Below are 24370 nucleotides of genomic sequence, written 5' to 3'. Positions count from 1 at the left end.
TCAACTCCTCATCAGTAAGTTCCTTCATGCCGGAGTCGGAGTAGTTTCGCATGGACCAAAAAGTTTATTTTGACACAAGCAATGGATTACAGACACACTCAGTTTCATTTCTTATTCTTGTATTTATTTGTTAACAACGGATTTATTGGGATCCAGTCAAAAGAACGTAAGTACAGAGCGAGATGTTTTGTACAAGTTTCTATTTATATTTACTTTATATTTTTAAGTAAATGACTTATGTATTTTCTTTAACTGTAACACAATATTATATGATTTTTAGATGTGCTACTTGATATGAAGTCTGCTGGAAGTGAATTAGGTTGGTTAACCTGGCCGAATGAAGAAGGGGTGAGTCTTATTCATTTATCTGTTCCCTGTACATCCACCATACCCAACATTAAAATCCATGAATAGACTCCCTTGACTCCAGTTTCACTGAGTACATCTTAAAAGGGTTACATGGATGCATGAGTCAGTGTCATTTCGTGCAGTAAAACAGCAGTCAAAATGAGTCATATCCTCAAAACCATTAAAAAGCTTTTCCTGCTATTAAAGTTGACACCAAAGTAATCAGTAGTTTTTTTTAAACATCCAAACATATCATATAGTGTATTGTTTCCAGTAATGTTTGTTTTGTCTTTTTTATTATTTATTTTTTAGTATTATTTAATATTTAATGTACAGCAGCTCCAGAAAGCATTTGGACACCTAAACCAAATAGCAATGTCATTGGATTAGAAAACAATGTAACAGCTTAAGTGGCTTTAAGTTTTTTTTTTTTTTTTTTGCCAGATGCCACAAGTAGCCTATTTAAACAAAACTATATATATATATATATATATATATATATATATATATATATATATATATATATATATATATATATATATATATATATATATATAGTGATTGTTAATATAACTCATAAGTGTATAGTTAATTCTAAAAAATGTCAGACCAGTTGTTTGCAGATGCCTCCTCTTCAATAGATTTAGCTGTTTAATGCAATGAACATTATATATTTTTATGTGTACCATATTTGTTTTGCACCAGAGTGTCTAAATATTTCATTTCTGAGGAGGAAAAAGTTCTGGTTATAGGCTTAAGAGTTCACAACCCACTTTTTTTCTTTTAAGATTTGATATATAAGAATTCACTGTGAATTCCTCTTCAGCCACACAAAGACCTCTCAAGAGATATACCGCGAGGGTTCCACCACTTCCCCTGACCAAGCGTGCTCACACGCTAAAGTGTTTAAATAGTCTTTTCGAAGCTAGTCCTGTCATCTTCATTCCCTGATGTCGGGAAGGCTTCTTATCAGCTCTACTGCTGGATCCACAAAACCCTTTGAGGTCACGCTTATTTTGCCAGCTATTTCAATACTTTTTGAAGAGTCAAGTCAAAAGGGAGTTGTATCAAGGCAGAGCGTGGTGGGAAAGAGGAGAGCAAAGGGCTACTTTTGTCTCCCACACTCTTTTAATGAGAAAATTTTACAAAGGAGTGATTCCCACATTCAGAATATCGTTTTTTAGTATAAAATTTGGAATGGCGGATATTGGGATATTTCAATTATTTGTTGAGAATTACGTCAAGCCTGACTTAACCGGTGGTATGAGTTTGAGACGAGACTGAAACCAATCCTTAATTTTGTAATGCAGAAATAAAATGCTTCACTTAAAAAAAAAAAAAAAAAGTCAAATTTGTTTAACATTTTCTCTTTTTCCATCTTTCTTAGTGGGAAGTTGTCCAGACAGTCGTGAACGGCTCTCTTCTTTACACCTACAGTGTGTGCAATGTTGCCAGTGACACAGAACAAGACAACTGGGTTCGTACGACCTTTATCCAGCGCAGGCCAGACGTCTCTCGTGTATCCGTAGAGCTCCGCTTTATAGTACGGGACTGCAACTCATTTGGTGGCTCGTCACCTTCCTGCCGCGAGACTTTTGGCCTCTATCTGAGCGAGACGGACACAGATGTTGGCACAAATTTCCGCAAGAGCCAGTTTCGAAAGATAGCCACAGTAGCCCCAGACGAGGTAACAGCAAATCGTGGAGGGGGCCGAGCTGATTTGCGAGTGAACATTGAGACAAAGAGCATCGGGCCACTCTCCAGAAGGGGCTTCTATCTTGCCTTCCAGGATATAGGGGCCTGTGTTGCTCTCCTGGGGCTGAGGGTGTTCTACACCACCTGTCCAGCCACGATGAGAAGTCTGGCCGCCTTTCCTGAGCAGGTGGCATCAGGAGCGCTGGCGGAGGTGGAGGGCACCTGTGTGAAGGACGCAGTGGTGGTTGGAGAAGCTGCTCCTCGGATGTACTGCACTGCTGAGGGAGAGTGGGTCGTTCCTGTGGGCCAGTGTCTCTGCCGAGCGGGATACCAAGCTGTTGGAGATGCTTGCAAAGGTGAGTTTTGATGTTTATTGTTTAGTAGGGTTCTGTGCTTCAGTGATATGTTGAACTTATGCTTATTTAACAGTGGTTAATTGATATGGGTTTTTACTTAAAGGGATAGTTCACTCAAAAATAAATTATTTCCTTAATTACTCAACCTCTGGTCATTCCAAACCCGTAAGGCCTTCCTTAATCTTTGGAACACAAATTAAGATATTTTTTATGAAATCCAAGAGCTTTGTGAACCTGCACGGACAGGAACGCAACTGATATGTTCAAGGCCCAGAAACGTTGTAAGAACATATTTAAAATATTCCATGTGACATCAGTGGTTCAATCGCAGTTTTACGAAGCTACAAGAATATTTTGTTTTATGCACAAAGAAAACAATAATAACAATTTCTTCTCTTCCCTGTCACTCTTCGAGGAATAAAGTTATTTTAGTTTTCTTTGCACACATGAAATATTCTTGTAGCTTCATAAAATTACAATTGAATTTCTGATGTCACTATTTTCAAGATGTCCTTAAAATGTTTTTGGGTCTTGAAAGTTGTAGTTCTGTTGCTGTCTGTGCAGGGTCTGAAAGCTCTCAGATTTCATCAAACAATAAATTTGTTATCCAAAAATCAACAAATGTCTTATGGAATTTGGAATGACAGTTGGAAGTATTTTTTATTTTTTATTTTTGGGTGAACTATCCCTTTAAAGGCCAATTGGTTGCCAATATTGAATATACAATCAGATTGTCATTATCTCAAAAGTGGTTAGATAGAAGTATTTAAATGTAGATTGACACAAAAGGATTCGGTCCGTCGCTGTAACATACTTTACACTATTTCATTGCTTGAGCCAATGACTCTGCACAAGTTGAATACAGTTTGGGAACAACTGCAGGTCTTTGTGGGTGGGCAGATGGTAAGTGTGTTGTCGGGTGAGGGTGTGCTCTGGGAAGCTCGCAAGATTTTTGTGGTTGCCACAGAGCTGTCTGAGAAGTTTGTGAGAGTCTAGAAATATGACTCAAGTCAAATGGAATGTCAGCCGTCGCCACACCCTTTCACCTGCTGGTGTATTATTTCTACATGTGTGCTTAGCGCTTTGGGAAGGAAGTGTGAAGATACCAGGGTACTATTGTTAAGGAGTGTATGTACATAGTTACAGTGGTATGATTTGCATTCATAGGTTTATAACCTTTTGACTTTCTCAAATATCTCGCATTTGAAAAGAGCTTAAATAACGTGTTTTGGTGAAAGGGTTAGTCTTCAATAATGAGCTATAATGCTAATAATTTGATTAGATAATAAGATCTGCAAACAAATAACTAATTTGACTTTTTATCAGCCAGTGACTTAACCAACTGGTCCCAATGTGTTTCTTTTAGTGGATATATGAAGGCATTTCCCCTCAAGTTTGGTTCAGGGTGTTATCTAACATAGCTACATTCATAAATTAAGTGCATATTAAGTAGTGATCCACTATAACAGGTTCTGACAAAAAAGGATTATTTTTAAGTTTTGTTTTAAGGTTTTCCCAACTAGTTTCCAAGGAATTCCCCCAAGGTCATATTACACTTTTCCCATACCCTCCACCAGCTGATATGACTCAATGGGCAGAGCTACCATTATACCTGTGTTACATTGTATGTGTAAGTGTGTTACCATGACTACATCTCACCACAGATTACAGAGAAGGTTTGGCATGCCCAAGGTCTGTCAAGGGTAGTCATCATATAATTAAAGGTTGGGCTGGACTTCTCTGGACACCTTTTGTATTTGTGGGAAAATGTGGTTTTGAGTAGACAAGCTATTTATACATTACTGTAAAACATAAAACCAAAGGAATTATAATCTATCCACTGGTAAACACATTGCAGGGCATGTTTGTTGAACATGCTGTAAAAAAAATGATATCACTGGAAAAAGTTTTCAGAGAGCCATGTAGGAAGAGCAATCTCAGGAAAGTTGTTTTAAAGACCTTGGCCTTTGGCAGCCGTACAGGAACCTGCACCTGAAACGGATGCTAAAAAAAACAGAATATCTGAAGGCATTCAGGGTTATTGGGAAACGGGCAGATTCCACACATTTCCTTCATAATGTAGTTTCTAGGAGACATGCTTAATGTTTTGATACCCTTGGACGAAGTGTGATGAATGATAACCCAATGAAATTGCTCATGGGGAGATGTAATGGAGACTGGTATCTTGTTGACTTTGTGATGACATGTTTCAGGAATGAGGAGTACATGTCCAGACATCCCAACTGTTCTTTCAGTTCCGATTCTGACAAAGCCTTTTTTCTTCTTTTGTTAATGATTGTTTTACACTGTAATTTGTTCATCAACCCACAACGGTAGTAATTACCAACCTTTCCCCATATCTCTTGAGTTAACTTGGTTTGGAGTTTTCTCCACAGAGTCAAAAGATGTCTCAAAGCATTCAATGTAAAAGAGGGTTCTTAACCCCAAACAACCGTAGAAACAATGAAGTTGCTGTTGTCATTGTTTTCATGGGAGTTTTACGAGTGGTTTTCTATATGACTGCTGTTCTGTTCAGCTTATCGCCACCTGCCAGTTCTTGTTGAGGACAATTGTGGTTGGTTGCCGGACTGGGATTGGGGGGAAGGGGTCTCGTTTGAATGGTTAGCCAGAGAAATGTGGAATTGAGAAGTTTTAGGGGAGATCACAAGTGTTCCACTGTTTGTGAATTTGATACCAGACTACCAAAGATGTTGAATAGTAGCGGACTATAATGGCATGTTTTATTTCTATAATGTTATATAAGAGTGTATGGTTATTTGCATTGTCACATAAAGTGGCCATAATCATTTTTAAAATTAGCTCCAGTTTAATAGATGTTTAATCCAGTTTAATTAGAAGGTGGGAACTTTAAGTAGTTCTGTAGTAGTTCAGTGCTGCTAATTATACCTAAAGAGCTGTGTGGTCTATAGTTTACATTACATTAATAAAAGTATAAATGTTATATCATTAACATATTATTTTTGTTTTTTACTTTTAATTTTTTTATTTAGCAGTATTGGCCAATTTTGCATATTTAACTGTGCTTTCTCATGTTCCTTGTTTTGACATGTAGATGAGTGTGTGTTTAAGGTGAACTAAGGTTTAAGGTTAAAACTCAAAATGAACATCTAATGTTCATATTGTACGTTTAATGTTGTGATTCCTAAATTCACTTTTTTAGGGCTCAAGCCTGGAGGGCGAGAGCCCTATTGTTTTCCTTAGGATTATTTTTTATTAGGGCTCAAGCCTGGAGGGCGAGAGCCCTATTGTTTTCCTTAGGATTATTTTTTATTATTATTATTATTATTATTATTTTTTTCTAACGTTAAGGGGGCTTTTGGGGTCCTTAACATGCTCGAAAACTCTTGAAAATTGGCACACAGATTGGAACCTGCGGCCATTAGGGTCGGGCAGAGACTGATACACGGGCGTGGCACAGGGGCTCTACAGCGCCCCCTGGAATACTGAGGGCCATATATCATACATACTTGCACGTAGACACATGAAACTCGGTACACATGTAGATCTCATTAAACCAAACAACTTTCGTACTGCATGTCATAGGCTCCGCCCAACAGGAAGTTGGCTATTTAGGGTTTATTATTCATATTTTTGGTCAAAGTTGTGGGGGCTTTTGGGGTCCCTAACATACTCAAAAACTCTTGAAAATTTGCACACACTTTGGAATCTGTGCCCTTTAGGAGCCTGCAGAGGTTGGGACCCGGGCGTGGCACAGGGGCTCTACGGCGCCCCCTGGAACACAGTCATAAATGTTGATGTATAGCTCACACATACTTGCACATATTCATATGAAACTCAGTACACATATAGATCTCATCGTGCCGAACAACTTTCGTATTGCATGTCATTGGGCTCCGCCCAACAGGAAGTCAGCTATTTAGAGTTATGTAAAAAGCGCATGCTCTGGAATTTGATATACTTGTCATAGGTTTTTTACTCGTTTACCACCAAACTCGGTCAACATGATCTCAAGACATTGGGGATGAAAAATTGCCAGGGGATTTTTGATATCTCGAACGGTTTGCTCGTGGCGAGGCGTTGAAATTATGGCGAGAATTGAGAAACAGGAAGTGTCTAATACCATCCACATACATTTCCTGATTTCAATCAAACTTCATCAGATTATTCATTGTATGATGTCGATCGCATATATGTGATTATTAGGAGTCAAAGTTATAGCGCCACCAACTGGCAGCAGGAAGTGTGTCATTTTCAAAATGCTTTAAATTCAGCATCCTATTTTTATTCGATTTGCTTCAAACTTCATTAGAATAATGTTAAAACACAGCCGATATGAATCTGCTAGGGGGAAATTGGATATCTAAAAATATTGTTGCCGTGGCAACATGTCAAACTGGAATACTTCTCAGGTGATTTTGAGGCAAACAACATGCTTAGAATTTCATCAAACTCAGAACACATATCAGTATTAGTGACAGCTAGACACTGGCAAAAGTTCATAAGAGGGCGTGGAAGAGGCACTCTATAGCGCCACCTTTTGTCAAAAGTGGGGGGGTTAGTTTTAGCTACAGACACCAAACTCAGTACAAAAATTGATCTTATCAAGACGGACAACTTTCTAATTCACAGTCATCAGCTACGACCAACAGGAAGTCGGCTATTTTGATTTGAATGTGGATTGTTTTTTACATTTAGCTGTGAATTAATGCATACTGCTCAGAGGAGAGTAACACTATACACACCAAACTTTGTCTACATGTTGAAAAAACATTGAGGAACTTAAATTGTGAATGGGTTTTGGATAGCTTGGATGGTTTTGTCGTGGTGATTTTTTTAAATGACAGTAAAGATGGAATTATTAATTTTCCTGAATTTTTAAATTCCAAACACTTCAAAACCTTTTTTCATACAGAAAAAAAGTTATTCTGAGTGAATATGCATAGTTTCATGACTTTACAACACTGTATGGATAACAGAAAATTTAAAAACTGTCAGACATCTCCTCTCACTCTGTCCCTCTGTTTGAGTGTGTGTGCTTAGACTTCCATTGTCTGAGAGAAAATGCGCCCCTACAGGTGCAGTTACCGGAGTTAAAGAGGGAGGAGACTGTCTTTTGGTTTCACTTTTAAATCGGTTAAAATACAAATAAATACTTGGATTTAATTCACACTGACAAGCTAAACCAACATATATGATTATTATCAGGTCAGGGCTCATTAATAATTGATGTGTGGTCAGTGATACGTGAGAAACACGAGAGATGAATCACCGCTCTGAGCAGGAGCGTGTGGAATGACGAGCTCAGAAAAAACGAGTTTATTCTTGTTTTATAGCTATTAAAAATAAAGTATTGCAGCGATATCACACAATTCACCAATTAGAACACACCAAGAGCTAAATTAAGATGTTTTTGAACTGTTTGTGTGAAAATGAAATATTCGCGGCTGCCTATCTGAAATCACTGCCTCCGATCAGCGCTTACAGTGTCGAGCTCAAAACAAACGAATTTATTCTTGTTTAAGAGCTTTTTTAAATAACTTATTGCCATAAATGCACACAATACATCCATTATAACACAACACGAGCTAAATGCAGGTGTTTGTGACCCGTTTAAGTGTGCAAGACTATTTGAAAGCGACTGGCAGAATAACATATCTCTCGAGCTGCAGGATTCTGCCTTTCGTCGTAAGAACGAACACATCACGGACAAGATTATTTCAAAATACATAATAGCTTGGCGAATATAAACGAAAACAGCCACGTGAACATAAACTGTTGAGAATTAAATCTGAAGTGGATCTACTGGATTTTAATGTTAAGTGACCGCATATACCAGCTGCTTCTGTCTTCAATTTTAATCTATATAAAAAATTAAACTCATTAATCTTGGCTGCTTTTTTAATGTGTGTAGGTATTTATTTATTATTTTGCTCTAACAAGACTTAATCTATATTTAATTAAATCAATTACATTTTATTTTACATTTGATTTGTCCATTTCTGCATCTAAACGCCTAAAAACCTAAAACATGCTCTATTATATTATTGTTAGCAATTTCTTTATCGTCCAGTTTATCTGGTGTACACGCTTTTATTTTCATTATAAACTTGTTTGTTAGATTATACACAGTTACAGTGGTCTATAATAAATATTAACAGGTTTTATTCAAGCTGTTTAGAATGATTGCGTAGGCTAATTTTTTTAAATGTAAAAAAAAAAAAAAAAAAAAAAAACATTGGAAAAGAATAACTGTTGTACATTTTTATAAATTTTGTATACTTTCATAGTTAAAACTTTCACAAATGCTTATGAGTCATTTAAGGATTTGATAACACTGTAAAATAATGTCTAATTTGTTAACATTAGCAAATTCATTGATAACACTTTATAATAACTGCACTCATTAGTAAATAGTCAGTTCATGCTTTATAAAGCCTTGTCCCAATATTAATAGTCAGTAGTAAGCAGTTTATAAATACAGCTATAAATAGCTTGTCCTTGGTTTATAAGCACATTTATTAAAAAGGAGAGTAAAGGGTCAGTTATCTTCCTATGAAAAATAAAAGATAAAAATAAACAAACAACAACACAGATTGATACATAACTCAGAAATGTTATTGTGGATTTATGATAAACTCAGCCTGTAAATGAATTCATACTCCTCCTCATACTACTCCATACTCCTTTTTCAACATGATGCCAATATACTGAGATGTTAAATTGTGAATGGGTTTAGGATAGCTTAAATGGTGTTGCCATAGAGATTTATTAAAGTAACATAAAAAATACAATAGTTATTTTACTATATCTTTAAAAATTTTCATTCTAACTCTTCATAATTTTTTATATAAGTAGAAGTCCTCATTTGAAGGAAGCACAGTAAGTTTCATAGCTTTATCATTTTCAAGAGCCAGCATAAAATTAAAACTATCATAACTTATAAATCAAGCTTGCAATTCTTAGTACCTATAATGGCCACCAGAGGGAGCTATAGGATTACTTTTAAATAATTATTGGAGAAACGAGTATGATTTAAATAATTTATAGAAATCTTTCAAATAAAATAATATGTATTTTAGGAATTTTACTGATAAAATGACCCTCACTTAATTAGAATAACAAGCTGAAGTATTGTGAACTGTATATTAAGAATAATTCTTTATAGGCTTTATGGACAGATACGTTTTAAGTGACTCTTGAAGGTTCAGCACCACATCCTCTTTTACCACTGTTTAAAGAATTAATCTTACAGAACAGGTGTGAATGAATTTTGGATAGCTTGAATGGTTTTGTCGTGGTGATTTTTTGAAATAATAGTAAAAAAGGAACCAGTAAAAAAAAGTGCAGCTTCTAAACACTTCAAAAAAATGTACACATAGAAGACAAGTCATTTTGAGGAAATATGCCATTCCAAGTCATTCTGAGGAAATATGCCATTCCAAGTCATTCTGAGGGGGTGGTGTTAGCGCAGTGGATAAGACACACGTCTGTGGTGTGGGAGACCCGCGTTCGAATCCACTGTGAGACACCAATGTGTCCCTGAGCAAGACACTTAACCCCTAGTTGCTCCAGAGGTGTACGACCTCTGACATATATATAGCAACTGTAAGTCGCTTTGGATAAAAGCGTCAGCTAAATGAATAAATGTAAAATGTAAAATGTAAATATGCATAGTTTCATGACTATACGACATTATATGGATGACAGAAAATTAAAAAAACATACATCTGATGTCACTCTGTCCCTCTGTCACTGTGTGTGTGTGTTTTAAGTGAATTAGGTGTGAAACTATCAGTGAGCATTTAGTCTCCAGCGCCAACATTTTACAGAACTGCCACTTTCCTGGAGTCTCAGAATTACAATGTGTCAGGTTCTGAGAGATCTAAGATTCCAAAAAAATATTTAATTAGAATACCATGAAGTATTGTGAAATACTATATATTAAGACTTTATATATAGGCTTAATGAACAGATTAGAGTGACTCGTGAAGGACCAGCACCACCTTCTCTTGTCCGATGGTTTGAGGAATATATCTTCCAGAATCTGGGATTAAGATTTAGGAGCTCATTTTTATTCCACCTCCTTTCCTGAAAGTCTGTCTTGCAGAATTGACTAAAAATTAATCTTCACATTAATTCCTAATTCTTTTGCAATTCTTTTGTCAGTTCTTCTTGACCTGTTTTTCTCTTCCAGCTTTCCTGGACTATTGTATAGCACTCATAAATGATTAAATAAAAAATAATGGTAGTTATTAAGATTGATATGGTTTGGAATTGGTAAAATGTGCTTGGAAAAAAATCACAATAAAACAATGTTTTAATGTTTAAGTTTGGAATATTAACTGACATGAATGAATGCTATATAAATATTGTTCATGTTAACATAATGTTTATAAATGAAATCTTATTGTAAAGTGTTACTAAAGTTATATATATATATATATATATATATTGTTCTGTGAATGTGATTTTAAAGTCTAGATGATTCGGATTAACCCTTTAACTGCCATATCAAGTTCAAGTTCTAGTTCAAGTTCAATTTATTTGTATAGCGCATTTACAACAGCCTCCTGGCTGACCAAAGTGCTTTAACATAAGAGCAAGAATATTACACATACATAAAAATAGACCAGACAAAAAATTTAAAACCACCCATTTCAAAATGTAGCATAACACAGTAGTCAGTACACTAAGGAAAATAAAAAAAGTTTTTAGCAAAGATTTAAAAATAGACAAGGAAGGGGCCAGTCTGATCTCTAAAGGCAGGGTATTCCAGAGTCGTGGCCCAGCCACTGCAAATGCACGCTCCCCTCTACGCTCCCCTCTATCCTTTAAAACCTCACTGCCAGAGGGATATTGTGAATGCATGTGCCCGCTGGGCACAGTTTACCTGATGCCACCGGGGTGGTGATGGCATTGGTGGCTTGAGCCCGCCATCGCTGCTTGCAGCTATATTTATTATTATTATTATTATTATTATTTTTTTTTCTAACGTTACGGGGGCTTTTGGGGCCCTTAACATGCTTAAAAAGTCTTGAAAATTGGCACACACATTGGAACCTGCGGCCATTAGGGCCGGGCAGAGACTGATACACGGGCGTGGCACAGGGGCTCTACAGCACCCCCTGGAATATGGAGGGCCATATATCATACATACTTGTACGTAGACATACGAAACTCGGTACACATATAGAACTCATCAATACAAACAACTTTCGTATTGCATATCATAGGCTCCGTCCAACAGGAAGTTGGCTATTTAGGGTTTATTATTCATATTTGTCGTCAAAGTTGTGGGGGCTTTTGGAGTCCTTAACATACTCAAAAACTCTTGGAAATTTGCACACACCTTTGGATCTGTGGCCTTTAGGAGCCTGCAGAGGTTGGGACCCGGGCGTGGCACAGGGGCTCTACGGCGCCCCCTGGAACACAGTCATTAATATTGATGTATAGCTCACACATACTTACACGTATTAATATGAAACTCAGTACACATATAGATCTCATCGTGCCGAACAACTTGCGTATTGCATGTCATAGGCTCCGCCCAACAGGAAGTCAGCTATTTAGAGTTATGTAAAAAGCGCATGCTCTGGAATTTGATATACTTGTCATAGGTTTTTTACTCGATTGCCACCAAACTCGGTCAACATGATCTCAAGACATTGGGGATGAAAAATTGCCAGGGGATTTTTGATATCTCGAACGGTTTGCTCGTAGCGAGGCGTTTAATTTATGGCGAGAATTGAGAAACAGGAAGTGTCTAATACCATCCACATACATTTCCTAATTTTAATCAAACTTCATCAGATTATTCATTGTATGATGTCGATCGCATATATGTGACTATTAGGAGTCAAAGTTATAGCGCCACCAACTGGCAGCAGGAAGTGTGTCATTTTCAAAATGCTTTGAATTCAGCATCTTATTTTTACTCGATTTGCTTCAAACTTCATCAGAATAATGTTAAAACACAGCCGATATAAATCTGCTGGGGGGATATTGATATCTAAAATATTGTTGCCATGGCAACATGTCAAACTGGAATACTTCTCAGGTGATTTTGAGGCATATAACATGCTTAGAATTTCATCAAACTCAGAACACATATCAGTATTAGTGACAGCTAGACACTGGCAAAAGTTCATAAGAGGGCGTGGAAGAGGCACTCTATAGCGCCACCTTTTGTCAAAAGTGAGGGGGTTAGTTTTAGCTACAGACACCAAACTCAGTACAAAAATTGTTCTTATCAAGACGGACAACTTTCTAATTCACAGTCATCAGCTACGACCAACAGGAAGTCGGCTATTTTGATTTGAATGTGGATTGTTTTTTACATTTAGCTGTGAATTAATGCATACTGCTCAGAGGAGAGTAACACTGTACACACCAAACTTGGTGTACATGTTGAAAAAACATTGAGGAACTTAAATTGTGAATGGGTTTTGGATAGCTTGGATGGTTTTGTCGTGGTGATTTTTTTAAATGACAATAAAGATGGAACTATTAATTTTCCTGCATTTTTAAATTCCAAACACTTCAAAACCTTTTTTCATACAGAAAAAAAGTTATTCTGAGTAAATATGCATAGTTTCATGACTTTACAACACTGTATGGATAACAGAAAATTAAAAAACTGTCAGACATCTCATCTCACTCTGTCCCTCTGTTTGAGTATTATGTGCTGAGACTTACATTGTCTGAGAGAAAATGCGCCCCTACAGGTTCAATTCCTGAAAGGGAAATTCGACTGAAAGGGAGGAGACTCTCTTTTAGTTTCATTTTTAAATCGGTTAAAATACAAATAAATACTTAGATTTAATTCACACTGACAAGCTAAACCAACATATATGATTATTACCGGTTCAGGGCTCATGGATAAATTATTTCTGGCCAGAGATACGTGAGAAATAGGAGAGATGAATCACCGCTGTGACCACGAGCGTCTGGAGTAAAGAGCTCAGAAAAAACGAATTTATTCCTGTTTTAAAGCTTTTAAAAATAAAGTATTGCAGCGATATCACACAATTCACCAATTAGAGCACACCAAGAGCTAAATTAAGATGTTTTTGAACTGTTTGTGTGAAAATGATATATTCGCGGCTGCCTATATCTGAAATCACTGCCTCTGATCAGCGCGCACAGTGTCACAAGTTCAAAACTAACGAATTTATTCTTGTTTAAGAGCTTTTTAAAATAAATTATTGCCATAAATGCACACAATACATCCATTATAACACAACACGAGCTAAATGCAGGTCTTTTGTGACCCGTTTAAGTGTGCAAGACTATTTGAAAGCGCGACTGGCAGAATAACATATATCTCTCGAGCTGCAGGATTCTGCCTTTCGTCGTAAGAACGAACACTTCAAGGACAAGATTATTTCAAAATACATAATAGCTTGGCGAATATAAACGAAAACAGCCACGTGAACATAAACTGTTGAGAAATAAATCTAAAGTGGATCTACTGGAATTTAATATTAAGTGACCGCATATACCAGCTGCTTCTGTCTTCAATTTTAATCTATATAAAAAATTAAACTCATTCATCTTGGCTGCTTGTTTAATGTGTGTACGTATCTATTTATTATTTTGCTCTAACAAGACTTAATCTATATTTAATTAAATCAATTACATTTTATTTTACATTTTATTTTTCCATTTCTGCATCTAAACGCCTAAAAACTATTGTATACTATTGTTAGCAATTTCTTTATCGTCCAATTTATCCGGTGTACACGCTTTTATTTTCATAATAAACTTGTTTGTTAGATTATACACAGTTATAGTGGTCTATAATAAATATTGACAGGTTTTATTCAAGCTGTTTAGAATGATTGCCTTAGGCTAATTTTTTAAAATGTAAATCCAAAAAAAAATAAATAAATAAATAAAAAACATTGGAAAACAATAACTTGTACTTTTTTATACATTTTGTATAGTTTCATAGTTTATGCATTATAGTTATAAAAACAAACAAATTTAGCCACTCACATAGAAATCTTAGGCCTTATCCTTTTCTGACAGTTTTAGGGATTTTTAAAAATCCTAAAAAACCTTATTTGTGCTGCAAATAATAATTTCAAACTAATTTGATACTGACCTCTGACATCCTGTGACATGATATTTATTTGAATTTACATAATCTCATGGATGTAACAGTAAATCTGTTCAGCTCACAGATCAAGACTAAGCTGTAATGCAAGCAGAACTTTCACAAATGCTTGTAGGTCAATAAAATCATTACAAAACACTTAAAAATCATTTAAGGGATTTGATAACACTGTAAAATAATGTCTAATTTGTTAACATTAGTAAATGCATTGATAACACTTTATAATAACTGCACTCATTAGTAAATAGTCAGTTCATGCTTTATAAAGCCTTGTCCCAATATTAATAGTCAGTAGTAAGCAGTTTATAAATACAGCTATAAATAGCTTGTTCTTGGTTTATGAGCACATTTATTAAAAAGGAGAATAAAGGGTCAGTTATCTTCCTATGAAAAAAAAAATAAAAAAAAATAAACAAACAACACAGATTGATACAGAACTCAGAAATGTTATTGTGGATTTATGATAAACTCAGCCTGTAAATGAATTCATACTCCTCCAAGAAGACACAAGTAGTTCACACCAAACTTTTTCAACATGATGCCAATATACTGAAGATGTTAAATTTCGAATGGGTTTAGGATACCTTAAATGGTGTGGCCATAGCGATTTATTAAAATAACATAAAAAAAATACAATAGTTATTTTACTATATCTTTAAAATTTTTCATTCCAACTCTTCATAATTTTTTATATACGTAGAAGTCATCATTTGAAGGAAGCACAGTAAGTTTCATAGCTTTATCATTTTCAAGAGCCAGCATAAAATTAAAACTATCATAACATATAAATCAAGCTTGCAATTCTTAGTACCAACAATGGCCACCAGATGGAGCTATAGGATTACTTTTAAATAATTATTGTAGAAACAAGTATGATTTAAATCATTTATAGAAATCTTTCAAAGAAAAATAATATGAATTTTATGTATTTTACTGATAAAATGACCCTCACTTAATTAGAATAACAAGCTGAAGTATTGTGAACCGTATATTAAGAATAATTCTTTATAGGCTTTATGGACAGATACGTTTTGAGTGACTCTTGAAGGATCAGCACCACATCCTCTTTTCCCACTGTTTAAAGAATGTATCTTACAGAACAGGTGTGGATGAATTTTGAATAGCTTGAATGGTTTTGTCGTGGTGATTTTTTGAAATAACAGTAAAAAAGTAACCAGTAAATGTCTTTTATTTTTTTAAGTGCAGCTTCTAAACACTTCAAAAAAATGTACACATAGAAGACAAGTCATTCTGAGGAAATATGCATAGTTTCATGACTATACAACACTATATGGATGATAGAAAATTAAAAAACTATCATACATCTGATGTCACTCTGTCCCTCTGTCACTGTGGGTAATGTGTGTGTGTGTGTGTGTTAAGTGAACTAGGTGTGAAACTATCAGGGAGCATTTAGTCTCCAGCGCCAACATTTTACAGAACTGCCACTTTCCTGGAGTCTCAGAATTACAATGTGTCAGGTTCTGAGAGATCTAAGATTCCAAAAAATTATTTAATTAGAATACCATGAAGTATTGTGAAATACTATATATTAAGACTTTATATATAGGCTTTATGAACTGATTAGAGTGACTCGTGGGAGCTCATTTTTATTCCACCTCCTTTCCTGAAAGTCTGTCTTGCAGAATTGACTAAAAATTAATCTTCACATTAATTCCTAATTATTTTGCAATTCTTTTTGTCAGTTCTTCTTGACCTGTTTTTTTCTTCTTCTTTTCTGACCTCATGACCCAGTAAGCATTTTTTGTACAATGGTCAAGTCTTAACTTATCTATTTCTGTATTGCTTTTGTGTTTGATATTTCTCATGGGTTTTTTATAATTTTTAACTTTGAGTTAAAACAGTTTGAGTTAAAACTCTTTTTTAGCGCATTTCATCTGTAAAAGAAAACATGCCTAATAATTCTGCACATGAATATAAGGAGTTTTTCTCTTCAAGCTTTCCTGGACTATTGTATAGCACTCATAAATGATTAAATAAAAATTAATGGTAGTTATTAAGATTGATATGGTTTGGAATTGGTAAAATGTGCTTGGAAAAAAATCACAATAAAACAATGTTTTAATGTTTAAGTTTGGAATATTAACTGACATGAATGAATGCTATATAAATACTGTTCATGTTAACATAATGTTTATGAATGAAATCTTATTGTAAAGTGTTACTCAAGTTATATATATATATATATACTGTATATATATTGTTCTGTGAATGTGATTTTAAAGTCTAGATGATTCGGATTAACCCTTTAACTGCCATATCCTTTAAAACCTTACTGCCAGAGGGATAATGTGAATGCATGTGCCCACTGGGCACAGTTTACCTGATGCCACCGGGGTGGCGATGGCACTGGTGGCTTGAGCCCGCCATCGCTGCTTGCAGCTATATTTTTTTTTTTTTTTATTCAAATTGGTAATTAAAATTCCATTTTATTTATAGGCCATATAATGAAAAAAATATTGTTTAGGAAAACATTTCTTGACATTTAAACCATTTGTTTTCTTTAAAAGCCACTGGATCGCTCTCGCACGTTGTTGAGGACTACTGTCGGCGAAACTGCTATTCTAACTGTTGACCTTTCTACCCAAAGGGCATTTACTATTCCTTTTGTGTATTGTGTTGATCAGCCATAGACTTGGAGTCTTTTCAGCCCTGCCAATCATTTGTGTCATGCATATTTAAGTGGTTGTGGTAACATCAACGTGGCACAAGTATGCAAAATGGCCTTAGTCACTTTTCCTCACATACTGTTTCTGATGGCTCCATGACTGTCCACCAACACAACATTGCCATAAATGGTTTCTTAGTGAAATCGGTCCTCCTGACTCGTCAGTGTTGCCATGAGCAACTCGCACATTACAAAGCACTTTCTAAACTTATTTCACACCAAGTTCCCATGGAAACAGCATTAACATATTGAATCAGACTTATTACTCATGGCTGACACGCATCTTTGCATTTGGGGAAATTTAGATTCATTCAGACCGATTTCACGTTTGCCATTCTCAGTAGACCCAAACATGAAGATTAGAGCAATAGAGTGGGAGTTTCCCGCTCTTGTTCTGGGTTCAAATAAAATGCACAAAGAAGGGCTGATTTTCTTATGCAGACCCCCCCCCCCAATAGACATCCACCTTTATATATAGAGCAAATACACAAAACCCAATGTAAAATCCCAGCGGGAGAACTTCTGTCAGCAGTCCTTACGCACCCATTCATGCTCACACTCGCACAACACCCCCCACCGGTCGTCAATCTGAAACTCTGCCCTTTGTTTGAGGTGAGCACTGAGAGACGGGCCCCAGGGGGGACAAATTTCCCTCAAAGGAAGTTCCTCAGCTCTGTGGAATCTATATTCACAGTGATTTTGCAAGCTAGTGAGTTTCTCATGCCCATTAAAAGTACACCTATCAGAACCGGCCTCTTCTTAAATCCGTTCATGTGATTCTGAATCATTGCTCTCGGCTGCCTTTGTTAATAGTTGTTATCAACCCCGACCTCCATTCTTTGTGTCCGGAGTTTCTTCCCTTTGTGTTTGTTATAACATGTCCTCATCCTTCGGCAGAGGAAGGAAAGGAGGAGGAGAGGAGACCAGAGGGCTTATATTGACGCTTGCAGTTCCGACATCCTGTTTTGTCCAACGGACATCCAGATGTGCTTCATTTGCATTTTTCAAATCTCTTTCTTTAGGTATTTTGGCACTAAAATTGACAAGTGCAGATATAATTAGTCATAAAGGGATTACACAGAACTTGGTGACCAGTTTGACTAGTTTTATTTAAAAGCATCTTCCGGTTGCATTGTGAATCAGTTTTTTGGTTTGAATGCCTGTTGTATGTTACCTGTTGGTTGCACCATCTTGATTGGCTTGATTTGTGTGCAGTTGAGATTTATGCCAAAAGTTTGTCTAAAAATAAAGAAACTGCTATGTGAATCTATGTCCTTTTAGTTGATAAATGTCACATGTTCACCTGTTTATTTTCTGTCTTTTTCAAAGCTTGTGAACCGGGTTACTACAAGAGTACTGATTCAAGCCAGCCATGTGAAGTGTGTCCAGAAAACACCAAGCGCTCAGGTCATGGATCACTGTTGTGCTCCTGCATGGAGGGCTTCTTCCGGGCCCCTATGGACCCTAACTCTGCTCCTTGCTCTGGTAATTGTGAAATTTTTTTTTTTGCTCCTCTATAAAGTTTTTTGATCTTAAGAAACCATATTTTTAATCTAGTTTCTAAACATACCATGTTTTGCTTTTTCTAGCTCTGCCTAGCCCTCCACAAAACCTGGTATACACGCCTCTCCTGACTGCGGGGAGTTTGCAGCTGACTTGGCACCCACCGGCAGACACTGGCGGCAGAAGCGATATCACATATAGTGTGGTGTGCGAGCGCTGTGAGGGTGGTCTGTGTTCGCTGTGTGGTGGGAGGGTGCGATTTGAGCCTGCGCAGACAGCCTTGAAAGACCCCGAGGTGGTGGTTAGCGAGCTGGAGCCTCATGTGAACTACACATTTACAGTCGAGGCCCAAAATGGCGTGTCCCAGTTCAGTCGAAAGAGAGCCACGGACAGCATTACAGCAGTGCTTCACTTCACAGGTTAGATATTATGAATTTAAGTTTAAATTGCACTATGAGGGACAAGCAATAATTCTGTCCACCGTGGTAGTGAAAATGAAGCAAAAATCCCATCCATTTGCACTCAATGTATAGTGTGTTAAACTTAATGTTAAACTCGATAAGATTAACATGAAGATACACTGAGAACATTGAGACATTGGATGGTCAGCTAATATACTGAGGAATTGTGTATTTTTATTTAGATGGCCCAAGGGTGCTGTACTTGAGAGTTGAAGATCGGACCACCAGCAGTCTGACTCTATCCTGGGTTGTGGACCACCATGTGCAGAATAACAACTCCCCCCGCTATGAGCTCATGTACCGCAAGAAGGTGACTATCTTAAGTTATCTTGTTTTTATATGAATGTCATAGAGACTTGAGTGTTGGAACTGTAGACAACCACCTAGAACAAATTGGCAACAACTTAACAATGCTCTAGTAATACAGAACACCTCAGCAACAGCATAGCAAAGCCTTGATATTATGAAACCATAGCCATTTCATCAGAAAATAAAGTTGACTTTAAGTTTGAAATGCTTTCTTCTTCTCTCTCCATGGCCTTTCCATGATTTTTGCCATTACCATTTGGGAATAAACATTCAGTTTCCTCTCTTCATTGTTTCAAAGGAGGATCCTGGAGAGTTGGATGTCACCACCTACACCGTTCTGGTTTTGGAGAAGAACTCTGTGCAGATTAATGACCTCTTACCAGGAACAAAGTATGTGTTCCGCGTTCACACCCTGACAGCGGAAGGCCATCCCAGCAGCCACAACGCCGAGCTTGAATTTGAGACGTTGGCTCTCGGTGAGTGCGTGCGAATGCGCGAGTGGGCGTTTCGTTTAAGTCTTTCAATGCTTTCGTTCTAAAAGTGCGTCACTTAGATGCGTTTGTGATAGGCTGTGGGTGGTGTGCCAATGTTTGTCGGTATGACAAGATAACTTTTTTTTTTCTATTTTCAACAGCGGAATCTCAGACACAGAATAGTTCCATGGTTGTCATGGGAGCAGTTGCTGGGGGCGGAGTCATGTTGCTGATTGTGGTGGTTATTTTGCTCCTTCACAAAAGGTTAGAGGACATTTCTTTGGTCTCACTTTTTTCCGTTCTATTCTCTTCTTTATCTCTTTTCCAACCACATAGCAGTTTGCCTCTTTTTGCTTCACCCACACTGTTTACATTCCAGCTTTGATGCGCAATCATTCTCATTTAAGATATCATCAAGATAGGAGCTTAAATTAACTCAGTAATGTGATGTTGAATGGTCTTTCATCAGGAGGCTCAATTCCCATGTCCGACGGAGGGTAGATGGAAATTACTTTTCATGTCCAGGTAAGAAATGAATTGAATCCCTTTCGCATTCATGTGTTTGGCGTTAAGACATGTCATGTTTGATGCTATCAGCAATAGCTTTGCACGAAAATTCCTGTATATATATATATATATATATATATATATATATATATATATATATATATATATATATATATATATATATATATATATATATATATTAATCTTCAAAGCTGGTGGGCATCATGTAATCTAACTCAGATGTGCTAAAACGCTAGTCACATTTAAATCTAGACATTTAAATCTAGACTCAAAACGCATTTTTTTTTAGCTGTGCATTTATTGAATGAGCACTGTGCAATGTCCGAATTGATTGCACTATATTTTCACTGTTTTATTTTAATTTTATTTTTTATGTAAAATCATTTTCTAACTTTTTAAATGTTTTAATCATTTTAAAAGTTTTAAAATTGCTTGTTTTATTTTTGTTATTATTTTTCTTCATGATTATTTTACTTTTATGTAAAGCACTTTTAATTACCATTGTGTACGAAATGTGCTATATAAATAAACTTGCCTTGCCTTGCCTAACTCTAACTATTTATTTTACAGAAAAACTCCTGCCTTTGAAGACCTACATTGATCCCCATACATATGAAGACCCCTGTTCGGCTGTCCTCAAGTTTGCCAGTGAAATTCATCCTAGTCATTTCACCAAGCAGAAAGTCATTGGTGCAGGTCAGAGTTATTTTATTATTAATTATATTATTTGAAATGTTTTATTTTTATTTCACTTAGTTATAGTTTCAGTTTTTAGTTAACATTTAACAGCTCTGGTGCAGGTATTTTACAAATAGTCACTTGCCATGTTTTACCACTTAAAGTGTCTTTTCTGCATCTTAATTAACACATGTGTTTCCATACTGTTCTACAGGAGAATTTGGTGAGGTGTACCGTGGTTCTCTGAAGATACCGGGGCGCTGTGAAGTCGCAGTAGCGATAAAGACCCTGAAGCCAGGCTACACTGAGAAGCAAAGGCAGGACTTCCTTAGTGAAGCCAGTATTATGGGCCAGTTTTCCCATAAGAATATTATCCGTCTGGAGGGTGTTGTCACTAAATGTAAGCATCATAGTTTCCAGTACTTAAGAATACCATTCCACAAAACAGTACATGTTTTAACAGGATCTTTTCTTCAACCTATTATTTCAGTCAAAGACGCCATGATTATCACCGAGTACATGGAGAATGGAGCTCTAGATCAGTATTTAAGGGTATGTTTCTGTCAGCCAATGTTAATGTTTAATACCTTTGCTAAGATTGAGCAGAATCGCTAATCTCTTTCTTTTTTGCTCCACAGGACCATGATGGGGACTTTTCCTCATACCAGCTTGTGGGAATGCTCAATGGCATAGCAGCAGGAATGAAGTACCTCTCAGACATGAATTACGTCCATCGGGACCTCGCGGCTCGTAATGTCCTGGTCAACGGCAACTTGGAGTGTAAAGTCTCCGATTTTGGCCTGTCGCGAGTGTTGGAGGACTACCCTGAGGGAACCTACACGACTACTGTAAGTTATATGAATGCATAGAATCATGATGAAATAATTATATAAACTCATTAAAACATTATCTTCATGATTTTGAAAATGAATATTTCCTTTTTGTTTTCATCTAAAAAGATCTAATATAGATACTTTTGATATAAAATTCAACATGCAAAATACTCTTACTCTTTTAGGGAGGAAAGATTCCTATTCGTTGGACAGCGCCCGAGGCAATCGCATACAGGAAGTTCACTTCAGCCAGTGACGTGTGGAGTTTTGGCATAGTCATGTGGGAAGTGATGTCATTTGGAGAAAGACCCTACTGGGAAATGAGCAACCATGAGGTATGGGAAATGTCTTTTATTGATTTTTGCTAATTTCTCATACTTTCTCATACCTAATTTGGGTGATCACAAAATGACCATTTCTATGGATTATTTACATTAATTTGTTGGCTTTTTTTCCACTTGGGCCAGATAATAACCACATAGCAATGCCTTAGCAATATCCTAAAAATCAATTAAGTTTTTAGTCCTCTATGAACATGAGTTTGACCTTGTTCTTTGAATATTTGATCAAAGGTGATGAAATCCATAAACGAAGGCTTCAGATTGCCGGCACCGATGGGCTGCCCGTCTGCGGTCAATCAGCTCATGCTGCAGTGCTGGATGCAGGACCGCTCCAAACGGCCACGATTTGTAGATATCGTCAACTTGCTCGAGAAGCTTCTTCGCAACCCAGAGTCGCTCTCTGCCATTGCCAGTGTCGACCCACGGTAGGAAACGGTTAACTGTTGATCGTAACTGCCATTTCAGTTATAATGAAGAAATCTACAAGGCTTTATATATATTGAGACTTTTTTAATTGCCCCCCACACAGTGTCTCTATTCGTCTACCCAGCACAAGTGGTAGTGATGGCGCCCCCTTCAGGTCAGTGGATGAATGGCTGGAATCCATCAAGATGGCCCAGTACAGAGAAACCTTTGCCCTGGCTGGAATTAAAACGATGGAACAGGTGCTACGCTTGAAAATTGAGTAAGTATGCCTACTTGCATGCATAAAGGAATCACAAAGGGAACGAGTTACAAGAGGTTATAACTTAGTGAAATTCGACGTCCTTATCTAACCTGTTCTCTATTTTCTTTTTCAATAAGGGACATTAGTAACATTGGAGTACGCCTACCAGGTCATCAGAAGAGAATAGCCTACAGCATTCTAGGCCTGGAAGACCCGTCGGCGACTCTGGATCTGTATGCAGTGTGAAAGATGTTGTTGAGCGAAGCAGCACTGTTCTGGACTGGACTTTAAAAAGCTGGCTGAATAAAGACCAGAATGCCCTCCTCAAATGAAACGGACTTCCTTCGGGAATATAATCACTTTACTGTTTGTTTTGTTTTATAGCTTTTTATATAATATTTTAACATGTCAGATGGACCCTTATGCTCTTTGTGATTCTGTTTTAACTTAAGCCATATTAAGCGCACGGTGGACATATGATGGTCTGTTTTGAAATATAATAACCACTGCCTCAGGTCTGATGATTAGGGTACAATCAAGGGTACAATGATAGTAACCTTTTATTACTGTAGTGCCCATACTATTCCACATTTAAACAGAGTTGCCAAATGTGAGGGGTTGAAGTCTGAAATAAGGTTGTACAATTACAAATGTAAAAAGTAGTAAATGTTATATGTTGTTAAACTGTTGACAGACATCCTCCTGTTTTCAATGTTTACACGTCTTATTTCAGCTCTTTTTATTTAATATTTATATTTTTTTATTTATTGTCTGTGTTTGTAAAGAAAATAATGTACTGTATAGTATTAAAATATTCTGTAAGTCTCATCCTAAGTCATTTCTTTTACCACCATGCCCTTCACACAGACTTCATGCACTAACATGCCCATAATTAGTTTTGGATAATCTTGAGGAAGACTCTATCCGGTAGTCTGTAAGCTCTAAATCTCTCCACAAATGCAGTTTGGAAAAGCCATGCACTGCAGTGGAGACAAAGTGTCTGTAATAGTCCTGACTCACTTTGGTCCTTCACTGATGAATGTTTGCGAAGACTAATGAATCATAATAATCATGAATTAGCTACTTTTTTAGATCAAGAGGTCCAAGCAGTGGCAGAATGAAAATGTTTGATGAATGAATGCTGACTGTGGACTTGGGTGTGTTTAATACAAAAGCAGAAATAATTTAAGCTCTTAATTGTGCAAAAGCTTGTCTTTTTGGGTCTCATGTGGGTCAGGCTCATTTTTCTATACACTTGGTATGACTAATATAAAGAGGACACCTTATAGCAAAATGTAAAGACTTATTACATTATTTACGACTTCGATTAATTGTGATTTAGATAAAATTACATCCAAAATAATAGTCAACAGAGCTGCATTTTAAACA

The 24370-nt window shown here is 36.6% G+C and overlaps 1 protein-coding gene across 2 annotated transcripts; it reads left to right on the top strand.

Moving 5' to 3' along the window:
- epha2a (eph receptor A2 a) lies at positions 1–23809 on the top strand. Of its 2 annotated transcripts, XM_026261860.1 has the most exons (17): positions 2–166; positions 281–348; positions 1736–2399; positions 18518–18673; positions 18778–19110; positions 19335–19462; positions 19760–19937; positions 20096–20198; positions 20404–20459; positions 21033–21158; positions 21355–21540; positions 21631–21692; positions 21779–21988; positions 22159–22308; positions 22546–22739; positions 22844–22999; positions 23119–23809. In XM_026261860.1, exons 1-17 carry the CDS (start codon positions 82–84, stop codon positions 23225–23227), a joined length of 2964 nt encoding a protein of 987 aa, XP_026117645.1. In that variant the 5' UTR covers positions 2–81; the 3' UTR covers positions 23228–23809. The 2 variants fall into 2 exon arrangements, with proteins under 2 accessions (XP_026117633.1, XP_026117645.1); XM_026261848.1 differs by having other exon boundaries at positions 1–166; positions 21355–21692.
- Positions 23810–24370: the final 561 nt, after the last annotated feature.

This window comes from Carassius auratus, chromosome 6, assembly GCF_003368295.1.
Source record: "Carassius auratus strain Wakin chromosome 6, ASM336829v1, whole genome shotgun sequence".
NCBI lineage: Eukaryota > Metazoa > Chordata > Actinopteri > Cypriniformes > Cyprinidae > Carassius > Carassius auratus.
Note: the sequence above shows the minus strand (reverse complement) of the source record. Positions and strands in the feature narration are given on the sequence as shown.

Bases quoted from the DNA above. Each gene is read 5' to 3' on its own strand.
- epha2a (XM_026261848.1), top strand. From the start codon at position 82: ATGGATTACAGACACACTCAGTTTCATTTCTTATTCTTGTATTTATTT. The intron at 2,400-18,517 runs GTGAGTTTTGAT...TCTTTTTCAAAG, and splicing joins TGTTGGAGATGCTTGCAAAG to CTTGTGAACCGGGTTACTAC. The intron at 22,740-22,843 runs GTAGGAAACGGT...CCCCCCACACAG, and splicing joins ATTGCCAGTGTCGACCCACG to TGTCTCTATTCGTCTACCCA.